We start from the raw sequence: 21180 nt of genomic DNA, 5'->3' as shown, positions 1-21180 counted from the left end.
AATCAGAGTAATGTTGGACTCATAAAATGAGTTTGGAAGTATTCCTTCTTCTATGTTTTGTAAGAGTTTGAGAACAACTGGTATTAATCTTTCTTGAATGTATGTTAAAATTCATAAGTGAAGCCATTCAGTCATAGAATTTTTATTTTATTAGAGGGTTTTTTAAAATTACTGATTCAATTTAAGAAGGTTGTATATAAATAAGATTTATTTTTCATTTTTTCCTAGGTTGTCCAGTTTTTTGCCATATAGTCATTCATAGCAGCCTCTTACCATTCTTTGTATATATGTGGTATCAGTTGTAACGCCTCATTTTCATTTATAATTGCTTTAATTTGGCTTCTCTCACTTTTTTCTTGGTGAGTCTAGGTAAAGTTTTGTCAATTCTATCACTTCAAAGAAATAGCTGTTAGTTTCATCCATCTTTTCTAACGTCTTTTTCATGTTTATTTATTTCTATCCTGGTATTATTTACTTCCTTCTAATAACGTTCAGTTTTTATTGTTTCTAGGTCCTTGAGGTGTGATGTTAGGTTGTTTGGGATTTTGTGCCTTGTTTCTGGTAGGCATTTGTTGCTATGAACTTCCCTCTCAGAACTGCTTTTACTTTATCTCACTTATTATGGTATATTCTATTTTCATTTTAATTTGTCTGAAGGTAATTTTGGTTTTTCTTTTGACTTATTCGTTGACCTATTGTTTGTTCAGTAGCATGTATAATCTACAAATATTTGTGAACTTCCTAGTTTTCCTGCTGTAATTGATTTCTAGTTTCATACCATTGTGGTCAGAAAAGATGCTTGATATTATTTAAGTATTCTTAAATTTATTAAGACTTGTTTTGTGGCTCAATTTATAATCTATTTTGGAGAATATTCCATGTACATTAGAGAGGAGTATGTATTCTCCTTCTTTTGGATGAAATGTGTATATCTCTCTACATACAGATACTTCTGTTAAGTCCATCTGGTCTAACATGTCATATAAGGCTGAAATTTCCTTACCGATTTTCTGTCTGATCTATACATTGGCTTAAGTATTGAAGTTCCCTATTATTTTGTTTACTTTTTATTAACCTATAGTTGATTTACAATGTTCCTTCAGTTTTTGCTGTACAAAAAATAGACCCAGCCACCCATACAAACCTATTTTTTTCTTTTCACTTTCCATCAGGTTCTTACCCAAGAGACTGGACACAGTTCCAGTGATGTACAGCAGGACCCCATCACCCATCCATTCTAAATGTAACAGTCTGCATCTACTAACCCCTAACTGCTTCCCCACCCCTGACAAACACAGGTCTTCCCTCCATGTTCATGATTTTTTTTCTGTTTGGTAGATAAATCATTTGTGCCACATTTTAGGTTCCACATATAAGTGATATCATATGGTGGTTGCCTTTCTCTTTCTGACTTACTTCACTTAGCATAAGAGTCTCTAGTTCCATCCATGTTTCTGGAAATGGCATTATTTTGTTCTTTTTATGGCTGAGTAGTATTCCATTGTGTACAAGTACCACGTCTTCTTAATCCATTCATCTGTTGATGGATATTTAAGTTGTGTCCATGTCTTGGCTATTGTGAATAGTGCTGTAATGAACTAGGGGTGCATGTATCTTTTTGAATGAAAGTTTTGTTTGGATATATACCCAGGAGTGGGATTGCTGGATCAATATGGTAGTTCTATATGTAGTTTTCTGAGGTACTTTCACACCATTTTCCATAGTGGTTGTACCAATTTACATTTCCACCAACAGTGTAGGAGGTTCCCTTTTCCCCACATCCTCGCCAGTATTTGTTGTTTGTTGACTTGTTAATCACAGCCAGTCTAACTGGTGTGAGGTTGTACCTCACTGTAGTTTGATTTGCATTTTTCTAATAATTAGTGATGTTGAGCATTTTTTCATGTGCCTGTTGGCCATTCCTATGTCTTTTATGGAGAAATGTCTATTTAGGTCTTCTGCCCACTTTTCAATTGGATTTTTTTTTTAATTTTTGCTTTTTAGGGCCACACCTGTGGAATATGGAGGTTCACAGGCTATGAGTCAAACTGGAGTTGCAGCTGTCAATCTATATCACAGTCACAGCAATGTGGGATCCAAGCCACGTCTGTGACATATACCAATGCTCATGGCAACACCAGATCCTGAACCCACTGAGTAAGGCCAGGGATCAAACCTGCATCTTCATGGATACTAGCTAGATACATTACCGCTGAGCTACAATGGGAATTCCAGGTGGTTTGATTTTTTGTTGTTGTTGAGTTGTTTGTATATTTTGGAGATTAAACCTTTCTTGGTTGAATCATTTGTGAAGATTTTTTCCCATTCTGTGAGTTGTCTTTTTGTATTAATGGTTTCATTTGCTCTGCAGAAGCTTTTGAGTTTAATTAGGTCCCACTGGTTTATTTTTGTCTTTATTGTCATTATCCTAGGAGGTGGATCAAAGACGTTGCTGTGATTTATGTCAAAGAGCGCCTGTGTTTTCCTCTAGGAGTTTTACAGTAGCTTGCCTTATATTTAGGTCTTTAATCCACTTCGAGTTTATTTTTGTGTATGGTGTTAGAAAATGTTCTAATTTCATTCTCTTACATGCAGCTGTCCAGTTTTCCCAGCACCATTTATTGAAGATACTATTTTTTCTCCACTGTATGTTCTTGCCTCCTTTGTCATAGATTAGTTGACCATAGTTGCCTGGGTTAATTGCTGGGCTTTCTATCCCGTTCCATTGCTCTATATTTTTGTTTTTGTGCCAGCACCATACTGTTTTGATTATTGTACCTTTGTAGCATAGTCTGAAGTCAGGGAGCCTGATTCCTCCAGTTTCATTTTTTCTTTTCAATATTGCTTTGGCTATTGGAGGTCTTTTGTGTTTCCTTCCATACAAATCTTTTTTTTTTTTTTTTTTTTTTTTTTTTGGTCTTTTTGCTATTTCTTTGGGCCGCTCCTGTGGCATATGGAGGTTCCCAGGCTAGGGGTCTAATCAGAGCCATAGCTGCCAGCCTACGCCAGAGCCACAGCAACATGGGATCTGAGCCGCGTCTGCAACCTACACCACAGCTCACGGCAACGCCGGATCGTCAACCCACTGAGCAAGGGCAGGGACTGAACCTGCCACCTCATGGTTCCTAGTCGGATTCGTTAACCACTGCACCACGACGGGAACTCCACATACAAATCTTAAAAATATTTTGTTCTAGTTCTGTAAAGAATGTTATTGGTAATTTGATAGCAATTGTATTGAATTTGTAGATTGCCTTAGGTAGTACTGTCATTTTGACTATAGATTCTTCCAGTCCAAGAGCATGGTATATCTTTCCATCTGTTTGTGTCATCTTTGATTTCTTTGGTGTCTTATAGTTTTCAGAGTACAGGTCTTTTGTCTCTTTAGGTAGGTTTATTCCTATGTATTTTATTCTTTTTGATGTGATGGTAAATGATATGGCTTACCTAATTTCTCTTTCTGATCTTTCATTGTTAGTATAAAGAAATGCAATATATTTCTGTGCATTGATTCTATATCCTGTGACTTTACCAAATTAATGATAAGCTCTAACAGTTTTCTGGTAGTGTCTTTAGGATTTTCTAGGTATAGTATCATGTCATCTGCAAATAGTGCTTTTGTTTCTTTTTCTTCTCTGATTGCCATGGCTAGGACTTCCAAAACTATGCTGAATAACATTGGTAAAAGTGGACATCCTTGTCTTGTTCCTGATCTTAGTGGAAATGCTTTCAGTTTTTCACTGTTGAGAATGATGTTAGCTGTGGGTTTGTCATAAATATCTTTTATTACATTGAGGTAGTTCTCCTCTATGCCCACACTCTGGAGAGTTTTTATTAGTAATGGGTGTTGAATTTTGTCAAAGCTTTTTCTGCATCTATTGAGATGATTATATGGTTTTCAGTTTTCACTTTGTTGATGTGGTGTATGCAGTTTGCTAATATGTTTTTGAGGATTTTTGCATCTATGTTCATCAGTGATGCTTGGCTATAATTTTATCTTTTTTTTCTTTCAGGGCAGCACCTGTGGCATATGGAAGTTCCCAGGCTATGGATTGAATCAGAGCTGCAGCTGCCAGCCAACATCACAGCAACATAGGATCTGAGCCACATCTGCAACCTATACCACAGCTCATGATGATGCTGGATCCTTAACCCGGTGACTGAGGCCAGGGATTGAATCTGCATCTTCATGGTTACTGGTCTGGTTCACTATTGCTGAGCCACAATGGAAACACCTGTAATTTGTGGTTTCTTTGTCTGGTTTTGGTATCAGGATGATGGTGGTTTCAGAGAATGAGCTTGGGAGCGTAACTCCTCCTGCAATTGTTTGGAAGAGTTTCAGAAGAAGAGGTGTTAACTTCTCTGAATGTTTGATAGAATTCACCTGTGAAGCCACCACATCCTGGACTTTTGTTTTTTGGAAGTTTTTAAAATCACATTTTCAATTTAGTGCTTCCAGAATTGATCTATTCATATTTTCTATTTCTTCCTGGTTAGGTCTTGGTATATTGCACCTTTGTAAGAATCTATTTCTTCTAGGTTGTCCATTTTATTGGCATACAGTTGCTCACAGTAGTCTCTCATGATCCTTTGTATTTCTATGGTGTCAGTTGTAACTTCTCCTTTTTCATTTCTAATTTTATTGATTTGAACCCTCTCCCCCTTTTTTTTTCTTGATGAGTCTAGTTAGAGGTTTATCAATTTTGTTGATCATTTAAAGAACCAACTTTTGGTTTCAATGATCTTCTCTATTGTTTTGTCTCTATGATATTAATTTTTTTCTAATCTTTATGATTTCTTTCCTTCTGCTAATTTTGGACTTTGTCTATTCTTCCTTCTCTAGATGTTTATGGTATAAGTTTAGGTTATTTATTTAGGTTTTTTCTTCTTTCCTGAGATAAGATTGTATTGCTATAAACTTCCCTCTCAGAACTGCTTTTGCTGTGTCCCATAGATTTTGGATTGTTGAATCTTCAGTGTCATTTGTCTCTATGCATCTTTTAATTTCCTCATTGATTTCATGATCCATTGGTTGTTTGGTAGCATATTTTCAGCTCCCAGGAGTTTGTGTTTTTTGTTGTTTTCGTTTTTTTTTTTTTTTTTTTTTTTTTATAGTTGATTTCTAGTCTCATAGCACTGTGGTCAGAGGAAATGCTTGAAATAGTTTCAATTTTTTAAAATTTACAAAGGTTTGATCTGTGGTCTAAGATGTGATCCTAGTATTAATGAATTACTGTTTATTTCTTTTAGGTCTGTTAATATTTGCTTTATATATTTAAGTGCTCCTATGTTGGGGGCACAAATATTTACAAATTTTATATCCTCTTGTTGGATTGACCTCTTTATCATTATGCAGTTGCCTCCTTTGTCTGATTTCAGTCTTAATTTTAAAGTCTATTCTGTTTGATATAAATATAGACACCTCAGGTTTCCATTTACATGAAATATTTTTCTCCATCAATTTCCTTTTAGTTTCTATGTGTTCTTATATCTGAGTTGATTCTCTTGCAGGCAGCATACAGATGGGTCTTATTTTTTATTCCATTCAGCAGCTGTGGCTTTTTAGTGGGAAGGTACTACCATTCTCATTTGCAAATTAGAACACATACATGTAGGAGTTCCCATTGTGGCACAGTGGAAACAAATCCAACTAGGAACCCTGAGGCTGTGGGTTTGATCCCTGGCTTCACTCGGTGGGTTAAGAATCAGGAGCTGCTGTGAGCCGTGGTGTAGGTCACAGACGCAGCTCAAATCTGGCATTGCTGTGGCTGTGGCATTGGCTGGCAGGTGTAGCTCCGATAAGACCCCTAGCCTGGGAACCTCCATATGCCATAGGAGCGGTCCTAAAAAGCAAAAAAAAAAAAAAAAAAAAAAAAAACCTAAAAAACAAAACAAAACAAAAAAAACATATATGAACATGCAGAGAAATAGTTGGCTTGCTGAGGTCATGAAACTAATGACACAACCAGCTGAAAAACCTGGTTCTGATGGGTGATCCAGAACTCTTTTTTTTTTTTTTTTTTTTTAATTATAAATCCTACTTCCCTTGCATTTCAGAGTACTTAGTTACCTCACACTGAATTTCTAGAGATTATATCAGCCCCAAATCCCTGGGTGACAAATGAAAAAAAATTTCTTTTCATTGTTTTTAAGCAGATGATTTTCTTAGTTGGATGTCACTATCCTATTTGCCCTTTACACACACAGTACCTTTGGGGACAACTGTACTGAGGATGGAGGCAATACGTGCTGCAGAGGCTATGACATGTGTTTTAAAAGGGGGGAAGTATATCTAGTGAGATGGCTGAGAAATCTCCAAGAAGAATATAAGAATGTGCTAAGAGTATTTACCTTTAAGAAGGAGAATTACATGGAAAAAGACAAAGGTAGGGAGAGGGGCTTACCTTTCGTTGTGGGCCCTTTACATTCTATTTGACTAAAAAAACCCCACCCAAGTGTATGTATCATCTTCTCAAAAATTAAATGACAATACTCATGACAAAATAAGTGTGAAAATTACTTTAATTATATGTCCCTGAGCCAAGATTTCAGGGAGGTTCTTTAGCCCAAAGTGTTTTTCCATCTATCCTAACCCCACACTGCATGGAGCCTTGGGCATCATTTACCTAACTTCTGAGGCAAAGTGAAGAGAAGAATTAGTGGGGAATAAAAGACTCTTGGAAATAAGGCAAAATTCTACTACCAATTGTAAAATAATATTTGCATAAAACAGGAAAGAAGCATAATAAAAATAAGACTTTCATAAAATATTTATATCTTCTCCTGTTAGAAAAAAAAATGCTAAAATTTAGAGCCAATCTTCAGTAATTTTAGTCTTTGAGAATAAAAACCTTCCAAGGGTTGTCCTGAGACTTAACAGACCCTCAGAAACTCCCTCATTGCATTGGGTAATAAATACTCCTTTCTCATCTACTGTTAAAATCTCTCCCTCATTTTAATTGTTCTGCATTTTATAAAGTTAATATTAAAGACTGCTAAAAGAGGCCCTTTCACCGCCAATCAAAGATCTTCACGCCTGTCTTTATTACATGACATGCTAAATTTAGGTCTGGCTCTTAGAGATATTTGGAATCAGAATTTTAATTTGTAAATACCTTTGTCAGCTTGAAATTCAACTAAAATATACTGTGATTGAAAGGAAGAATTTTACTTGGCACAAGTGCTTAACAGTAAGAGAACTTTTAAAGGCAATGTAACATACAGAATCTGGCATAAGGGTTAAGCACAAATTCTAGAGAGCTGGATTTTATTGGTAAGCCTTTAGGGCTCCCAAATCCAGCTCTACCTCCTTTACAGGGTTGCTGTGAGCATCAACAAGCAGGTGCTTAATAAATGATTTGTTATCTAAAGAAAAAATCAGCATAAATCCAAGAATTATAATCCTTTTTTTTTATCCTGTGATTGTCAGCCTTAGAGTAATAAAAACCATCCCAAAGGGTCACCAAGGAAAATAACAGGGCTGCCATTTTCTCTAGATTTTGAGGGATGGCGTAATCAGTTTGCTTCTCTTGCCAGTATATGGGAAGATAAACTAAGGGTGAGGTATCTGTGGAGTGTTAAGTTAAAAAGGAACTCGAACAGCTTAGTCCTTTTCTCATAATGACAAACAACTACCTACATTTACTATTCCATAGCTTTACTCATATGTAAAGTACAAAGCAGGTTCTGGTGTCTGGATCCACACCAATTATGTTTTCCAGATAAGGCTTTAGATTATGGTAACCAGGTATCTGCAACAAAAAGCAGATATGTGGTTACTAGTGGCTGGGGCAAGGGAGGAATGGGGAGTCACTGCTGAATACGGGCGCAGGGTTTTATTTTGGAGTATTGAAAATGTTTTGGAACTATAGGCAGTGTTTGTACAACACTGAACTGTACTAAATGCAAGTTCTAAATGAATTGTTCACTTTAAAATACTTCATTTTATGTTTATCTCAACGCTTTCTCTAAATTACCTGTCTTTAATTTAGGCATTAAGTTAAAGTATTTGTAAATACCTTCCTAATTTTTCACTTTAAATCAACAATCCATACATCTATTCACCAAACCATGGCTCATATGCTGCTTCTCTTAATGAAAATTAACTTTCTAATTTCACTTAAAGCATAATTTTTTTAAATAAAATTCTTGAGCTGTTATCCATCTTGCTATGGCCCATTTCATCCCAATCACAGATAATGTAAGTTATATTTATTTTTCAATTACAATGACACATAAAAATTCAAGTGGTAAAAAAAAAATCTTTGCTGTTTATTTAAATGTGATTCCCATCTCTCTCTTCCCACAAGATTTATACAAGTTCCAGAAACTGACTTAATATTTTAGGAACCTGACATTAGAAGAGGTTGCTGGACCAATTATAAAACATTGAAAAGAAATGGGTCCGGAGCTACAGCAACTCTTTGACTCTGTATAATTTGACTATTAAGATAGAAATAATTGGGGTTTTCTTCTCTCAGAGAGACAGTCAACAGTGCTTGTAAGTGTATCCATCTTTTAAATCTAGCAATCTTATATATAAAAATCTGATTAATAAGGTCGATGGGTTAGGTTTATGCTCATGTTTAAGTGTAAAGTCTGAACACTTACACATCCTAATTTATGTTGATCCTCAGATTATTCTAACCTGGGCTCTCCCCTACCCCTGTAATTTTGCTTGTGAATGTTTTATGTTAAGACTCCATTTTTACCACCAAAAACAAAAACAGAGTTTACTCTTACCATAATTAAGAGCTTCTGGTGCTGTCCATTTAATGGGAATCTGCTTTAAGCCAGAAGATGAATATATTCCACCATCTTCTTGACGAGACATTCCAAAGTCACTGATTTTCAGAACATTATTGTCACCTACCAGGCAGTTTCTTGCAGCAAGATCCCTAGGTTACAATAAGACATAGAAAACACCTATTAAAACAAATTGAAAGCCACTTTCATGTTTATTACTGCCACACTTCGCATTTTTACATTTGCAATGTATTCATAATGAGGTTAAGGATGCTAGTGATTTAGCAGTCTTTCCCATCTTTTCTGTCATAGGTAGAAATCATTCATGAGAACATTTGCATATGGAACAGGCCACATGATAATTTTCTAGGCACCACATGTATATGTTATTTCCATTTAAATGGGAAAATACTGAATCTAGGGTTAAGAGAGAAATATCACAGAGGAGAGGCTAAGCAGACTTGGCATTATTTCTCCTTTGACTGGCTTACCTGGAATAGCACTGCCTAATAGAGCTTTCTGTGACAATGGAGTATCTTCTATCTGTGATGTCTGATAGTAGCCTTCAGCCACAAGTGACTATTGAATACATGCATTGTGGCTAGTGTGATGGAGAAACTGAAATTCTCAGTTTTCTGTACTTTCAGGTAATTACATTTAAGCAGCTCATGTGGCTTGGAGCTACTAAGCAGCCTTTGGCACTGTAGCCCTAGAGTTTCCAGTAAGTTGGAGAACAGCTGAGAGGCCAACAGCTTTTTTTTTTTTTTGTATCTGGGGCATGCGTAATTGTACATGATGATCTGGCCCTACCTCTCTCTCACCTCATCTCTTCAAGTCTCTTCATAATTTGCTATATATATTCCAGCCATACTAAGCTGCTTTTTGACCCCAAACACAGGACAAATCTTCCCTAAACATGGCAAGCTTATTTCCACTGCATGCTTTGGCACTTAGCTGTTCTCTTTGCCTGTTCTGCTTCTAGACTTTTGCACAGCTGGCAGTTCTTCATTCATTCTTAGCTCAAACTGTTATATTTCCCAACCTCCCTTGCAGCTACCTGTGGCCTTAATCTAAGTTCTGGCCAATGAGATAGAAGCAGAAATTAAGCAGAAATTAAGAAATTGTGGGAAGTTTCTTAAAAAGAAAGGGCAAGTACCATTACATTTCTCTCCTCAGAGCACTCTGTCTTGACAGCCTTTAACTATAGGAGAGATGGCAGTGAACAAAAAAGATCAAGTCCCTACTCTAATTCTACTGGGGAAGACACTCAATAATCAAATTCATGTGTATAAATGTTTATATAAAGTATATGAGCATACACACACACATTCAGAAAATCTCATAATAGGTCTTGAATGTAAAGAAGAAAAAAACATTGTATAAAGGGAAAAAGATTTACATGAGGGACTCCGATTTTAGATAGGTTGTTAGGGAAGGTCTCTGATAGGAGAGGGTCTCTAAAGGAAGTTGAGGAGCAAGCCATGTTGCCATCTAGGAGAAGAGTGTTCAAGGCAGAAGGAACAGTAGGTACAAATGCCTTAAAACTGGTATAGGATTGGGATATTCAGTGAAGATCAAGGAAGCCAGTAGAGCTGCAGTGGAATGAGTAAGGGAGAGAAAAGGAGATTTGATCAGAGTTAGCCAGGACTGAATGATATGTGGCCTTTGATAGTAAGCTCTTTGGGTTTTATTCAACTGGGACGTAACCAGAGAGTTCTACACACACAGGAATGACATGATGTGACTTAGGTTTTGAAGGACTGTAATGCTACCATGTGGAGAATGAACTAGTAGAACCAGAGAGACTACTAGGAGACCATTCAGACGTCTAGGAGGGGCGATGATAGCCTACACTAAGATAGAAGTGGTGGAGTTGGTCAGAAGCTATCAGGTTCAGGATCTATTTTGAAAGTAAAATCAATAGGATCTACTGGTAGATTGGATGTGGAGTAGGAGAGAAAGATTCATGGATGGTCCAAGATATTTTGGCCTAAGTCAGTTACTTAGAATGGGGAACTGGGGGAAGGGTCAGGTTCAAAAAGAGCTTCATAAAGAGTGTGGCTGTGACAGTCAACTGCCCCCTAATGTCAATTCCCTTCTGGTTTTTGGTAAAAATAAAATAAAATAAAATGAAATAAAATAAAATCTTGATTTTAGCTAAATACATTGTCATCCAGCTAAAATCTGCTATGGGTCCCAACCTCCCTTGTAGCTAGATACGGCCATAATCTAAGTTCTGGCCACTGAGATGTAAACAAAAAAGTTCTCTAGAATTTCTGGGAAGTTCCTTTCGTTTAGAGAAAGGAGAAGTACCAGTACCTTTCTCCCTCCCCCTAACAGAAAGAGGAAGCATACTAAAGTTAGAAAATCGGCAAGAGACAAGGGGTCTAGGTCCCTAATGATGAGTGTGGCTGCCATACATGTTCTGGACTGCCTACCTCTGTTTCTCTGGATTGCTTTTTTTTTTTTTTTTCTTTTGCCTTTTTAGGGCCATACCTGAGGCACATGGAGGTTCCCAGGCCAGGGATTGAATTGGAGCTGGAGTCACTGGCCTATACCACAGCCATAGCAAAGCAGGATCCAAGCTGTGTCTGTGACCTACACCATAGCTCATGGCAATGCTGGATCCTTAACCCATTGAGCAAGGCCAGGGATTGAACCCACGTCCTCACGGATACTAGTCTGGTTCATTAACCACTGAGCCAGTGTTTTTTTTTTTTTTTTTTTAATTGTGAGAGAAATTCCTGTATCATCAAAGCAATTTTTGTTTCTTAGTTTCTTTGAGGGGGCGAGTTGTATGTGTCTGTATTTTGTTATATGCAGTCAAAATGAATCCAACATTGGGGTGGGGAGTTTGATTTAGGATACTTGAGTTTAAGTTGCCTAGTAGATATCCAATTGGAGATGCTGGGTAGGCAGCTGGGGTATATTAGTCTGGAGGGCAGAAGAGAGGCCTCAGAATCGTCAGCTTTCAGAGGGCGTTTGAGGCTATGGGATTAGAGAATGCTTTCACCCAGAGGTGAGTGTAGAGAGTAAGAAGAAGGTCTTCAAGGACTAAGCTCTAGAGCACTCCATAGTTTAGAAAAGGACTGAAGGAAGAAGGTTGAGAAGGAGTAGTAAGTGAGGCAGGAGGGAAACTGAGAGAGTCAAGTGTCCTGGTAGCCAAGAGTCCTGGTAGCCAAGAGAGGAAAGCTTTTCAAGGAGGAATAGAAATTTGCCTGACATTAACCATACAAATGTTTTCTTAGCTCAGTCTCCAAGGCAATAGAAATAAAAGCAAAAATACACCAAATGAGACCTAATCAAGCTTAAAAGCTTTTGCACAGCAAAGGAAGCCATAAGAAAAAAAAAAAATGAAAAAAACAACCTATAGAATGGTAGAAAATAATTGCAAATGATGCAACTGACAAGGGCTTAATCTCTAAAACATAGAAACAACTCATACAATTCAATAGCAAAAATAAAAATAACCCAATTGAAAAATGGGTAGAAGAACTAAACAGACATTTCTCCAAAGAAGACATAGGAATGGGCAAGAGGCACATGAAAAAAATGTTCAACATCACTAATTATTAGAGAAATGCAAATCAATACTACGAGGTACCACCTCACACCTCTCAGAATGGCTGTAATTAGTAAGTCTACAAATAACAAATGCTGGAGAGAGTGTGGAGAAAAGGGAACCCTCCTACACTGTTGGTAGAAATGTAAATTGGTACAACCACTATGGAAAACAGTATGGAGGTACCTCAGAAAGTGAAATATAGAAATACCATATGATCCAGCAGTCCCACTCCTGGGCATATTATCTGGAAAAAACTTTCATTCAAAAAGATACATGCACCCCTATGTTCACTGCAGCACTACTGACAATAGTCAAGAAAGACATGGACACAACTAAATGTCCATCAACAGATGAATGAATTAAGATGTGGAATATCACAATGAAAACTTCTCAGCCATAAAAAAGAACAAAATAATGCCATTTGCAGCAACATGGATGCAACTAGAGGTTCTCATACTATGTGAAGTAAGTTAAAAAGAGAAAGACAAATACCATATGATATCATTTATATGTGGAATACCATATGATACCACTTATAAGTGGAATCTAATACATGACACAGATGAACCTATCTACAAAAAAGAAACAAACTCATGGACATGGAGAACAGACTTGTGGTTGCCAAGGGGGAAGGGGAGTTTGGGGTTAGTAGATGCAAACTATTGCATTTGGAATGGATAAGCAATGTGATCCTGCTGTACAGTACAAGGAACTATATTCAACCACTTGTGATGGAACATGATGGAAGATAATATGAGAAAAAGAATGTATATATGTACAGTATAAGTGGGTCACTTTGCTGTATAGCAGAAATTGACAGAACATTGTAAATCAACTATAATAAAAATATTAAAAAAAGAAAGTAATTGACAACTACTGAGAAGACAAGAAAGATGAGGACTACGAACTGGCCAGTAGATTTGGCAATACGAAATGTAATGAGACATTAGACAAGAGCAATCTCAGAGAAGCAGTGGGTACAGCAGCATGATTGGAATGTATAAAAAGAGAATGAGGAAAAGAAGTAGAGATAGTGAGTTTAGACAGTTGAGTAAATTTGCTTTAAAGGGGTACAGAGAAATGGGGAGGTAACTAGAGGAGGCTTCAGGTCAAAGGAGTTTTTCCCTTAATGTGTGGGCTCTTACAGGTATATGTGCAGGTGGTAATAATACTGTATAGAGGATAAAACTAATGCAGGAGGGGGGAAAGTGACAATTGCAGGTATGAGTCCTTGAGGATATAAGAGATGATGGGATTCATCTGTGTTCTTCATAGCTTTATCTCCAAGGCCCAGAATAATACTTGGCACATAGTAGGTGCTCAATAAGTTGAATGAATACATATAGGATTCTATCTTATCCTAGAAGTGATTCCTGCTGAATGCAGGTTGTCTATTTTCTACTTTCCTTTGTAATTCTTTTCTCGTGAGGAGCTATCCACAACCTGTCTGGCTTTCAATGGAAATGGTTTTATATATTTATCTTTGGAATGCACCTATACATATCAAACATGACTCAAGACTTCTAAAAACCTAAAGTCTAATTTATATGATTGCTCTCGTAACATAGGAAGCACCTTGAGCAACGGACCTATATCAATAGTTGGCTGGTGATGATGGTATTTCCTCAGGAAGTTAAATTAACCTTTTACAGTTTAGCAGGAAACTTGGGTGGGAGTACCTAAAGACATTCTGAAAGTAATGCGACATTTTCTACCTTACCAGTTTGCTAAGATTAGCTTTATTCATTAGATCAGGTTTCACAATGAAGAACTTTAAAAGAAGCCCAAGGTTAAAATTACATCCCTGACTCACTTCCCAATCTTTAGATGTAATATGAGTGCCCATTGGAAGAGTGAGGGACTCTCGTTTTTGCTGGATAAACTGAGTAATAGTGAAATGCCAGTTCATCTTCATCTGTGGGAAGGAACTATATTTGCTCAGGAATGCTGAGTTCTAGCAATGGCATAGATGGCCAGAATCAATACTGGCTATGCCACTTATTTGGGTGTCTTGGCTTATTAACCTTTATTTTACTCATCTAAAAAACACAAACTAGCAGGGTTAAATGAGCTAACGTTTGTAAATTACTAGCATGCAACACATGGCTCAAAATAAGTCTTAAACAAGCTATGACGATGATTCTTACACTACAAGAGGCCCTGGAACAGTGAGGTAAGAGTTTGTGGCCTGCACTATTTGCAGAGGATATGGTTTTTCCTACATAGAAAATCTCGAGGAACTTATATAACAATAACAAGTAAATAAATTCAGCAAAGCTGCAAGATAAAAGGTTAATATTAAAAAATATTCTTGTATGCTAGCAGCAAACAATTGGACAAGAAAATAAATTCCATTTACAGTAATCTCAATAAAACAAATACCAAAAAAATAAGAAAATTAAGTTCTTTATATTTAAAATGATAAAACTTGACTGAGGAAAAATGATAGACCATGCTGAAGTGGAAGACTTAACATTGCGAAGGCGGCCATTCTTTCCAAATCAATCTATAGACTTAATGAACTTCCAGTCATTCTAGCAGACATCTCTGTCAAATTAGACAATCTGATTCTAAAATGGATATGGAAATGCAAAGGTTCTATAAAGTAATTTTAAGAAAGAAGTCCAAAACTGAAGGACTCCACTAACCTGATTTTAAATCTCACTATAAAGCTACTGCCATCAATACAGTTAAGTGAAGGAAAAAAGGTATTATTGCTTAAGGGAACAGAATAGAGGGTCCAGAAATAGATCACTAATGTACGGTCACCTAATATTGGCAGAGGTGAAGTGGCACTGCAGCGTGCACCTCCCAATCCTAGTCAGGGAACCTGCTGATTCCTCTTCGGGGTCAAATGCCATGACTCTTGTTCAGAATGAGCTTTCCTTCCGTGCAGCATTTTACTCATTTCAGGATTTCAGTGTTGGTACTCTGCTCAGAATAATACCTATGCTTTCCAACTACATACACTGCTGTTGTTGTAATTATTGTCACTACAACACCAGTTTAGGGTTTGTCCTCTGAAATGAGGATTACAGTCCTCTGAGGGACCAGTCTAAAACTAATTTAGAGATTCCTTCAACTCACCTTCAGCTCATTTACATTCAACTCACTGAATGTAAATAACATTTCAGTAACATTTACAGAAAACACTACATTCTTTGGGCTGCATAAGTGCAAGTGCATGGCAATGGTATCTTTGGGGCATACTCTATGAATTAAAATAAAACCTTAGGGCTTCAGAAAATAAGCATGCACTTATTCACTGTTGGCCTAATATTCTAAAAAGTATTAAAGGAGATAGGAACAGCAGATATGGTCTCTGGGCTGAGAAGCTGACAATCTAATTTGGGAGATAAGGCAGACACACACCTGTGCCCTGCTCTTCACTCCATTCCTTTCTGTATTAAGCTCACGGTTGCCCTGCTTGGATTCAGGGACTCTAGGAGATGCACTCACGCTCACTGCCTCTTCACACAGGAAACTGCTGGAGAACATGTCAGTGTGAGCCAGTGTGTTACAGGCTGCAAGTCCTACAGGAATTCAGAGATGAGAATTCTCCTACACAGGCTGGTGCAGTGGTTCACAGCAGGTACTGGAGACAGCTGTATCTCCCCATGTGCAGAGAAATGTCACAGCAAGTGCTGCTGGCTGCCAAGAGGACACGGAAATGTTCCGCGTATGTCTGCCGAGTTGTCTTAGCTGAAGATTCAAAGTCAAACCTCTGAGTGTAGACCAGGGGTGTTTTACAAGTCAGACATAACATGAGATAGGCTAATAAAGGATAAATTGGGAACAGAGCACAGTTACAGCAAATCAAATGCCAGCAGACAATGGAGATGAGCACATTTTCTTTGCTGCCGGGAAAGTGCGATAGTGGGCATCTTGCTCTGTGGTGATGTTGCCTCTCGGAGCAAATACTCTGGTAAATGGGGAACAACCAGGAGGCTGGGTCAACGCTCTCCTCTGCCAACTACTTTAGCCCAAAAATCATATATGACTTGCAGCTATGATTCCATCAGGTCAGGATGGATTTGTCCCTTATATAGGAAAGGAATTAGAGAGGTATTTGCTCCTTTTCCCACTGGGTCTGGATAATACTGAGCCACAAATAACTATCAGCACTTAGAAGGAGAAAGCCTCCTTAAGACCCTGAGGTTTCCTCATTCTAACACATGGCACAGAATCAGCAACCCACAGGATGCAGCTGGCGGGGGGGGGGGGGGGGGCGGCGTAAATGAAGCAGACTTCATTTGCCTTATTATGTTTTGCTAAAGAACACAATTCTCACATCTCATTACTGAGCAATATCTCTATAACTGGTAGTTGCAAGCATATTTGGGGGGGGGGCATTACAGAGTAGAGGTTGAAAACTGATTTTAAAGCATTACACCATTTACTAGCTCTTGGATCTTTAGAAATTTGCTTTCTCTTAGCCTCAGTTTTCTCATCTGTAAAATAGGAATAATAGTATCTATCTAAGACTGTTGTGAAAATTATGCAAACTGTTTAGTACAATAATTGGAAAACAGCTACACACAGATAAAAAACTGCACATTTATCACAGTAAGACTTGAACTGTAGCTGCAGAAACCATGTGTTGGAGAATCATTGCCCTTTCTGCCTTCTAACTGAAACAACTATTTGACAATTTTCTATTTATATGAATATAAAAGCCATTCAATTTAGTTCTACTAACAACATGATTATATAGTATATACTATATGTCAGGCACTGTTCTAAGCTCTTTTCATGTATTAAGCCACTTAATTCTTCTAATTACTGTATTTTTTTTTTTTTTTTGTCTTTTTAGGGCTGCACCTGCGGCATATGGAGGTTCCCAGGCTAGGAGTCGAATCGGAGCTGTAACCTCTGGACTACGCCAGAGCCACAGCAATGCCAGATCCGAGCCGTGTCTGCAGCCTACACCACAGCTCACGGCAGTGCCAGATCCTTAACCCACTGAGCAAGGCCAGGGATCGAACCCACAACCTTATTATGGTTCCTAGTTGGATTTGTTTCCACTGTGCCATGATGGGAACTCCCTAATTACTGTATTTTTGATCTTCATTTTTATAGATGATAAAAACAGAAGCCCATAAAGTGAAGTGACTTGCCTAAGGTTGCACGGCCAGTATCAGGGTGGGTGGGTTGGGGGGACAGGAAGTGAACCTGAGGAGCCCAGCATCAGAGTCTACAATTTTAGCCACCTATTATAATGCCTCTCAGCACATCTTATAATTCTCTTTCAGAATGTAATCAAATTCCATACCATTTTATCCACCACCAATGGCTACAACTTGTGAATTTTAAACAACAGGAGTTAAAATTTGTTACCTTTAAGAAAGGAAGTGGCACTTCAAACTTCCCTCTCAAAAGAGAGAAAAAAAAAAACAAAAAACAGATGTTTCATGTACTTATTATTTAGACTGTTTTCTGAAGAAGTCAAATGTTACCAACTGCTTTAAAACAATATACATGTGTGTTTTGATGAAAGGCAAGTAGGACTGCCTGTTTCTTGCTGCAAAATTTTGTACACGATAAAAGAAATAGAAGTCTGAGCTGTCTCACAGAGCACAGCAAGAAATGGAGGTGGGCAGCATGGGGTGTCTTTGGCAACAGAGCTGGCACCGAGGGGACCACTTTATTCCAGTTAGTACCGAAGCCACTTTATTTAGATGAGAGTGATGGCATCAAAGATTAGCCAAGAAAGAGATGACCAGCCAGATCCTTCTGCAAAACACACATTGCTTATTTTCACTTCAGAATCTAGCTTAACTTTCCTTTGAATAAAATACATGACAATCTCCCTCCATTTCTCCTTTTCAACTGTGCTCCTGACTTTACCCTGAGTTTTTCACTCATCACATTGTTCTTCCTGGGCTCTGTTCCCCTCCCAGCCTCCTCCATCCTATTTCAAATGTCTCCCTCGGTGAGCTCTGTGCCCATGGCTAATGGGGCACTTATTTCTAAAAGAACAGGCCCCAAAGGAAGTCCCAGCTGCAAAACTGTGAAAATTAGCCCCGTTATTAAACTGTGCCTTTTCTGTTCCTTTGAAAAATTATTGAGTGGGACAGGTTTCTGCGAAGTTGGAAGCAAAGTGCTGCTCCTGTGAATGGAGAAGTGGCCCAGGTGTGGAGGGAGAGTTAGAGTGTAATCTATGTTTTTGTGCCCAGGGCTGATTCAGCACCCTGTGGGTACATATGGTGAGAGCCAAAGCACTCCTGAAATCCGTCTCCTGTTGCCTGCCAGGACACTTAAAATTCTCAGTATCTGAGTCTCTTCATGTACTCAAAGCCACTGCTAACATGCAAATACGTTACTGGTGGGGAGGGAGGGACATACTGACTTTTATCCATATTTTGGCATAAATTATTTTAATAGATAATTGAAGAGACATCATATAAAATCTTAAGGGAATGAAGTGATAGGGCCAATATGTTCTGACAGCAAGACAAAAGAAGAGGAAAGGGAAAACTGAGTAGCACAGGGAACTGGCTGAGGAGAGCCAGCCAGGGCAAGGCATGCAGCAGGTTCTGTGGGAAAAGTCAATCTGGGCATTGGTTGAATATTAAGGAGTGTGATGGGGTGCTTTGGGTATGGGCAAAATGCAGCTACAACCACCAAAAAAAAAGCCATCTAGGGCTAGCTTTTGTCAATTTATTCTAAACTGGTTACTTTCTCAACAGCAGAGGAATATCAACACTGGAGGCTTAGATACCTCAACTGCTGAATCTTCATGCTAGAGCAATGCTTCACTGGGCTGCATTCTGTAGAGAAGCAGAGGCTTCTGGTGGTTTCCTTTAATGAGGCTACTGCCTGATAGCTGGGGCATGAAGCAGCTAAATCCTTGCCTGACATAGCTGGCTGCATGAGAACTATTTATGGGAGCTACTGGTAGTCAACAGCCTTTACTTAAAATGGACATGATCAGCACATACAGAAGTGCTTACTTTTTTTTTTGCTTTTGCTTTTTTTAGGAATGCACCCATGGCATATGGAAATTCCCAGGCTAGGGGGTCGAACTGGAGCTACAGCGGCCAGCCTACACCACACCCACGGCAACACGGATCTGAGCAGTGTCGGCGGCCTACACCACAGCTCAAGGCAACGCCAGATCCTTCACCCACTGAGCAGGGCCAGGGATTGAACCCGCAACCTCATGGGTACTAGTCAGATCCGTTTCCGCTGCGCCACAATGGGAACTCCCTCGAAGTGCTTACTTCTTCTGCCTCTTTCATCTCCTCTCCTTGAGACACTTCCCTACAAGAGAATTCTAGCTGTACACGTACAAGTTAACTCCATATATTCTTTTAATAAGCTTGTAAATCAAATTCCTAGATAGTTAGCTAAAGGAAGGGAACGCATACTAAATACGGATATTTAAAAAAATTCAGCACCAAACACACAGTGATAATAGTTGCTTAATCCTAAATGTACCTGAAAAACCCAAGGGGAATTTTCTATTTAACTACTGTGACTAATCTGGATGGTTTACGGTTTTATGAAATGGGTACTCTATTTGTGTAGTTATCTATAAATATCCCTCATTCACCATTTTCTGCTATCCCGTGTGGGCCACACTGTGAAATGAGATACCAAATCTCTAGAGATGACTACAAATTTTAAATAAATATTGGCATAATGTTGAATCTATAAATAAAAAAAGAGTCTGGCCTAGAGGAACTGGGGCTTAGGTGTACAGGAGTGGGGTGTGGAGGACAAATTTAAAAAACACTGATGGAAAATAAATGTTTAAATCTCTTTAGTTTACAGAAATAGAGCAAATCCCAATGGATAATTCAACAACAAAACAGTCATCTTAAGCATGCATATTAAAGGCCAATAGCTGTGTGAGGCTGCATAAAATGTATTACAATGGTTTGCCTCCAAAATTAGCCTCAATACTAATGGCAAAGAGCCTCTGCTCCTAAAAAACTTCTGGAAGAGAGATTTTAAAAATATCCACCCACTCCCATTCTGAGAGTATGAGAAGTGAAAATGGAAGCCACTTGCCTGAGTGACTAATGATATAACCTATACTTGGATGCAATAAGTTACTCTGAGCAACACTGTAAAATAACTGAGCAAAGTGATAAAAATCACTCCTTACTGAATAGTCATCAAGATAATAGCCACCATTTGTTGGGTGTTTTACATGTCAGGTACTGTGTTAAATCTTTTTCACAAAACTCATTTTCTGTCAATACTCAGCTTCATGCACACTAATCTGAATATTAAATACATTTAGATTTTTCCAGAAGCAATAATGAAAATATCTCCAGTGTTGGGAGTTCTGGACTAGAGGCTGGAAACCTGTATTCTTACCAGTGTTTTCCTTAACAAGCTGTGTAAACGAGTATATCACACATCACTTTCCTGGACCCTAGGAATGACAGCACCAGTTCTCGACCTTTTTGAGCATAAGGGCTCCTATGTAATTTCAAAAAATTTTATGACTGCTTTGTACCACATCTACCCTGAGATGAGACTTGTATATTTTATAATGGCTGACAGAGAAAATAAAACATGATGAAAAAGCTACTAAGAATTCAAAAATGTTCTGAAACAAATTTGTATTCTATTATCATAACAATAAGACAGTACTGCATATAGATAAATACAAATGTATTATTCTGTCTCAAATGATGTGTGATGCACACTTGTAATAACTGGAGGAACCAGGGGTCCATGGTTCACCACTTGGTAGCCAGCATATGGTCCTTTCAACTCTAACATTCTGTAAGCTTTAGATTAAAGACATTGTCTTCCTATAACTGACCGGGTCAATCTAGCCATGAAGTGATGCTAGATGGTCCTGGTAAAGAGATTTCCACCTTTCCATTTCCAAGGGTGAATGCCAACAGCAG

The 21180-nt window shown here is 38.1% G+C and overlaps 1 protein-coding gene across 11 annotated transcripts in view; it reads right to left on the bottom strand.

Moving 5' to 3' along the window:
* The window catches only part of FER (FER tyrosine kinase), a 440923-nt gene that overhangs the window by 16930 nt on the left and 402813 nt on the right, over positions 1-21180 (bottom strand). For all 11 annotated transcript variants that reach the window (XR_014838490.1, XR_014838489.1, XR_014838491.1 and 8 more), the window contains one exon: positions 8743-8897. Coding sequence is in view for 8 of the 11 variants with exons in the window: in XM_021084605.2 (XP_020940264.1) it covers positions 8743-8897 (155 nt within the window). In the remaining 3 variants the exon portion in view is untranslated. The remainder of the gene's footprint in view (positions 1-8742; positions 8898-21180) is intronic.

The sequence above is a fragment of the Sus scrofa genome, chromosome 2 (genome assembly GCF_054392235.1).
Source record: "Sus scrofa isolate SSC_HxYL_T2T_F1_AM1 chromosome 2, Sscrofa_HxYL_maternal_Yorkshire_Landrace_v2.0, whole genome shotgun sequence".
NCBI lineage: Eukaryota > Metazoa > Chordata > Mammalia > Artiodactyla > Suidae > Sus > Sus scrofa.
Note: the sequence above shows the minus strand (reverse complement) of the source record. Positions and strands in the feature narration are given on the sequence as shown.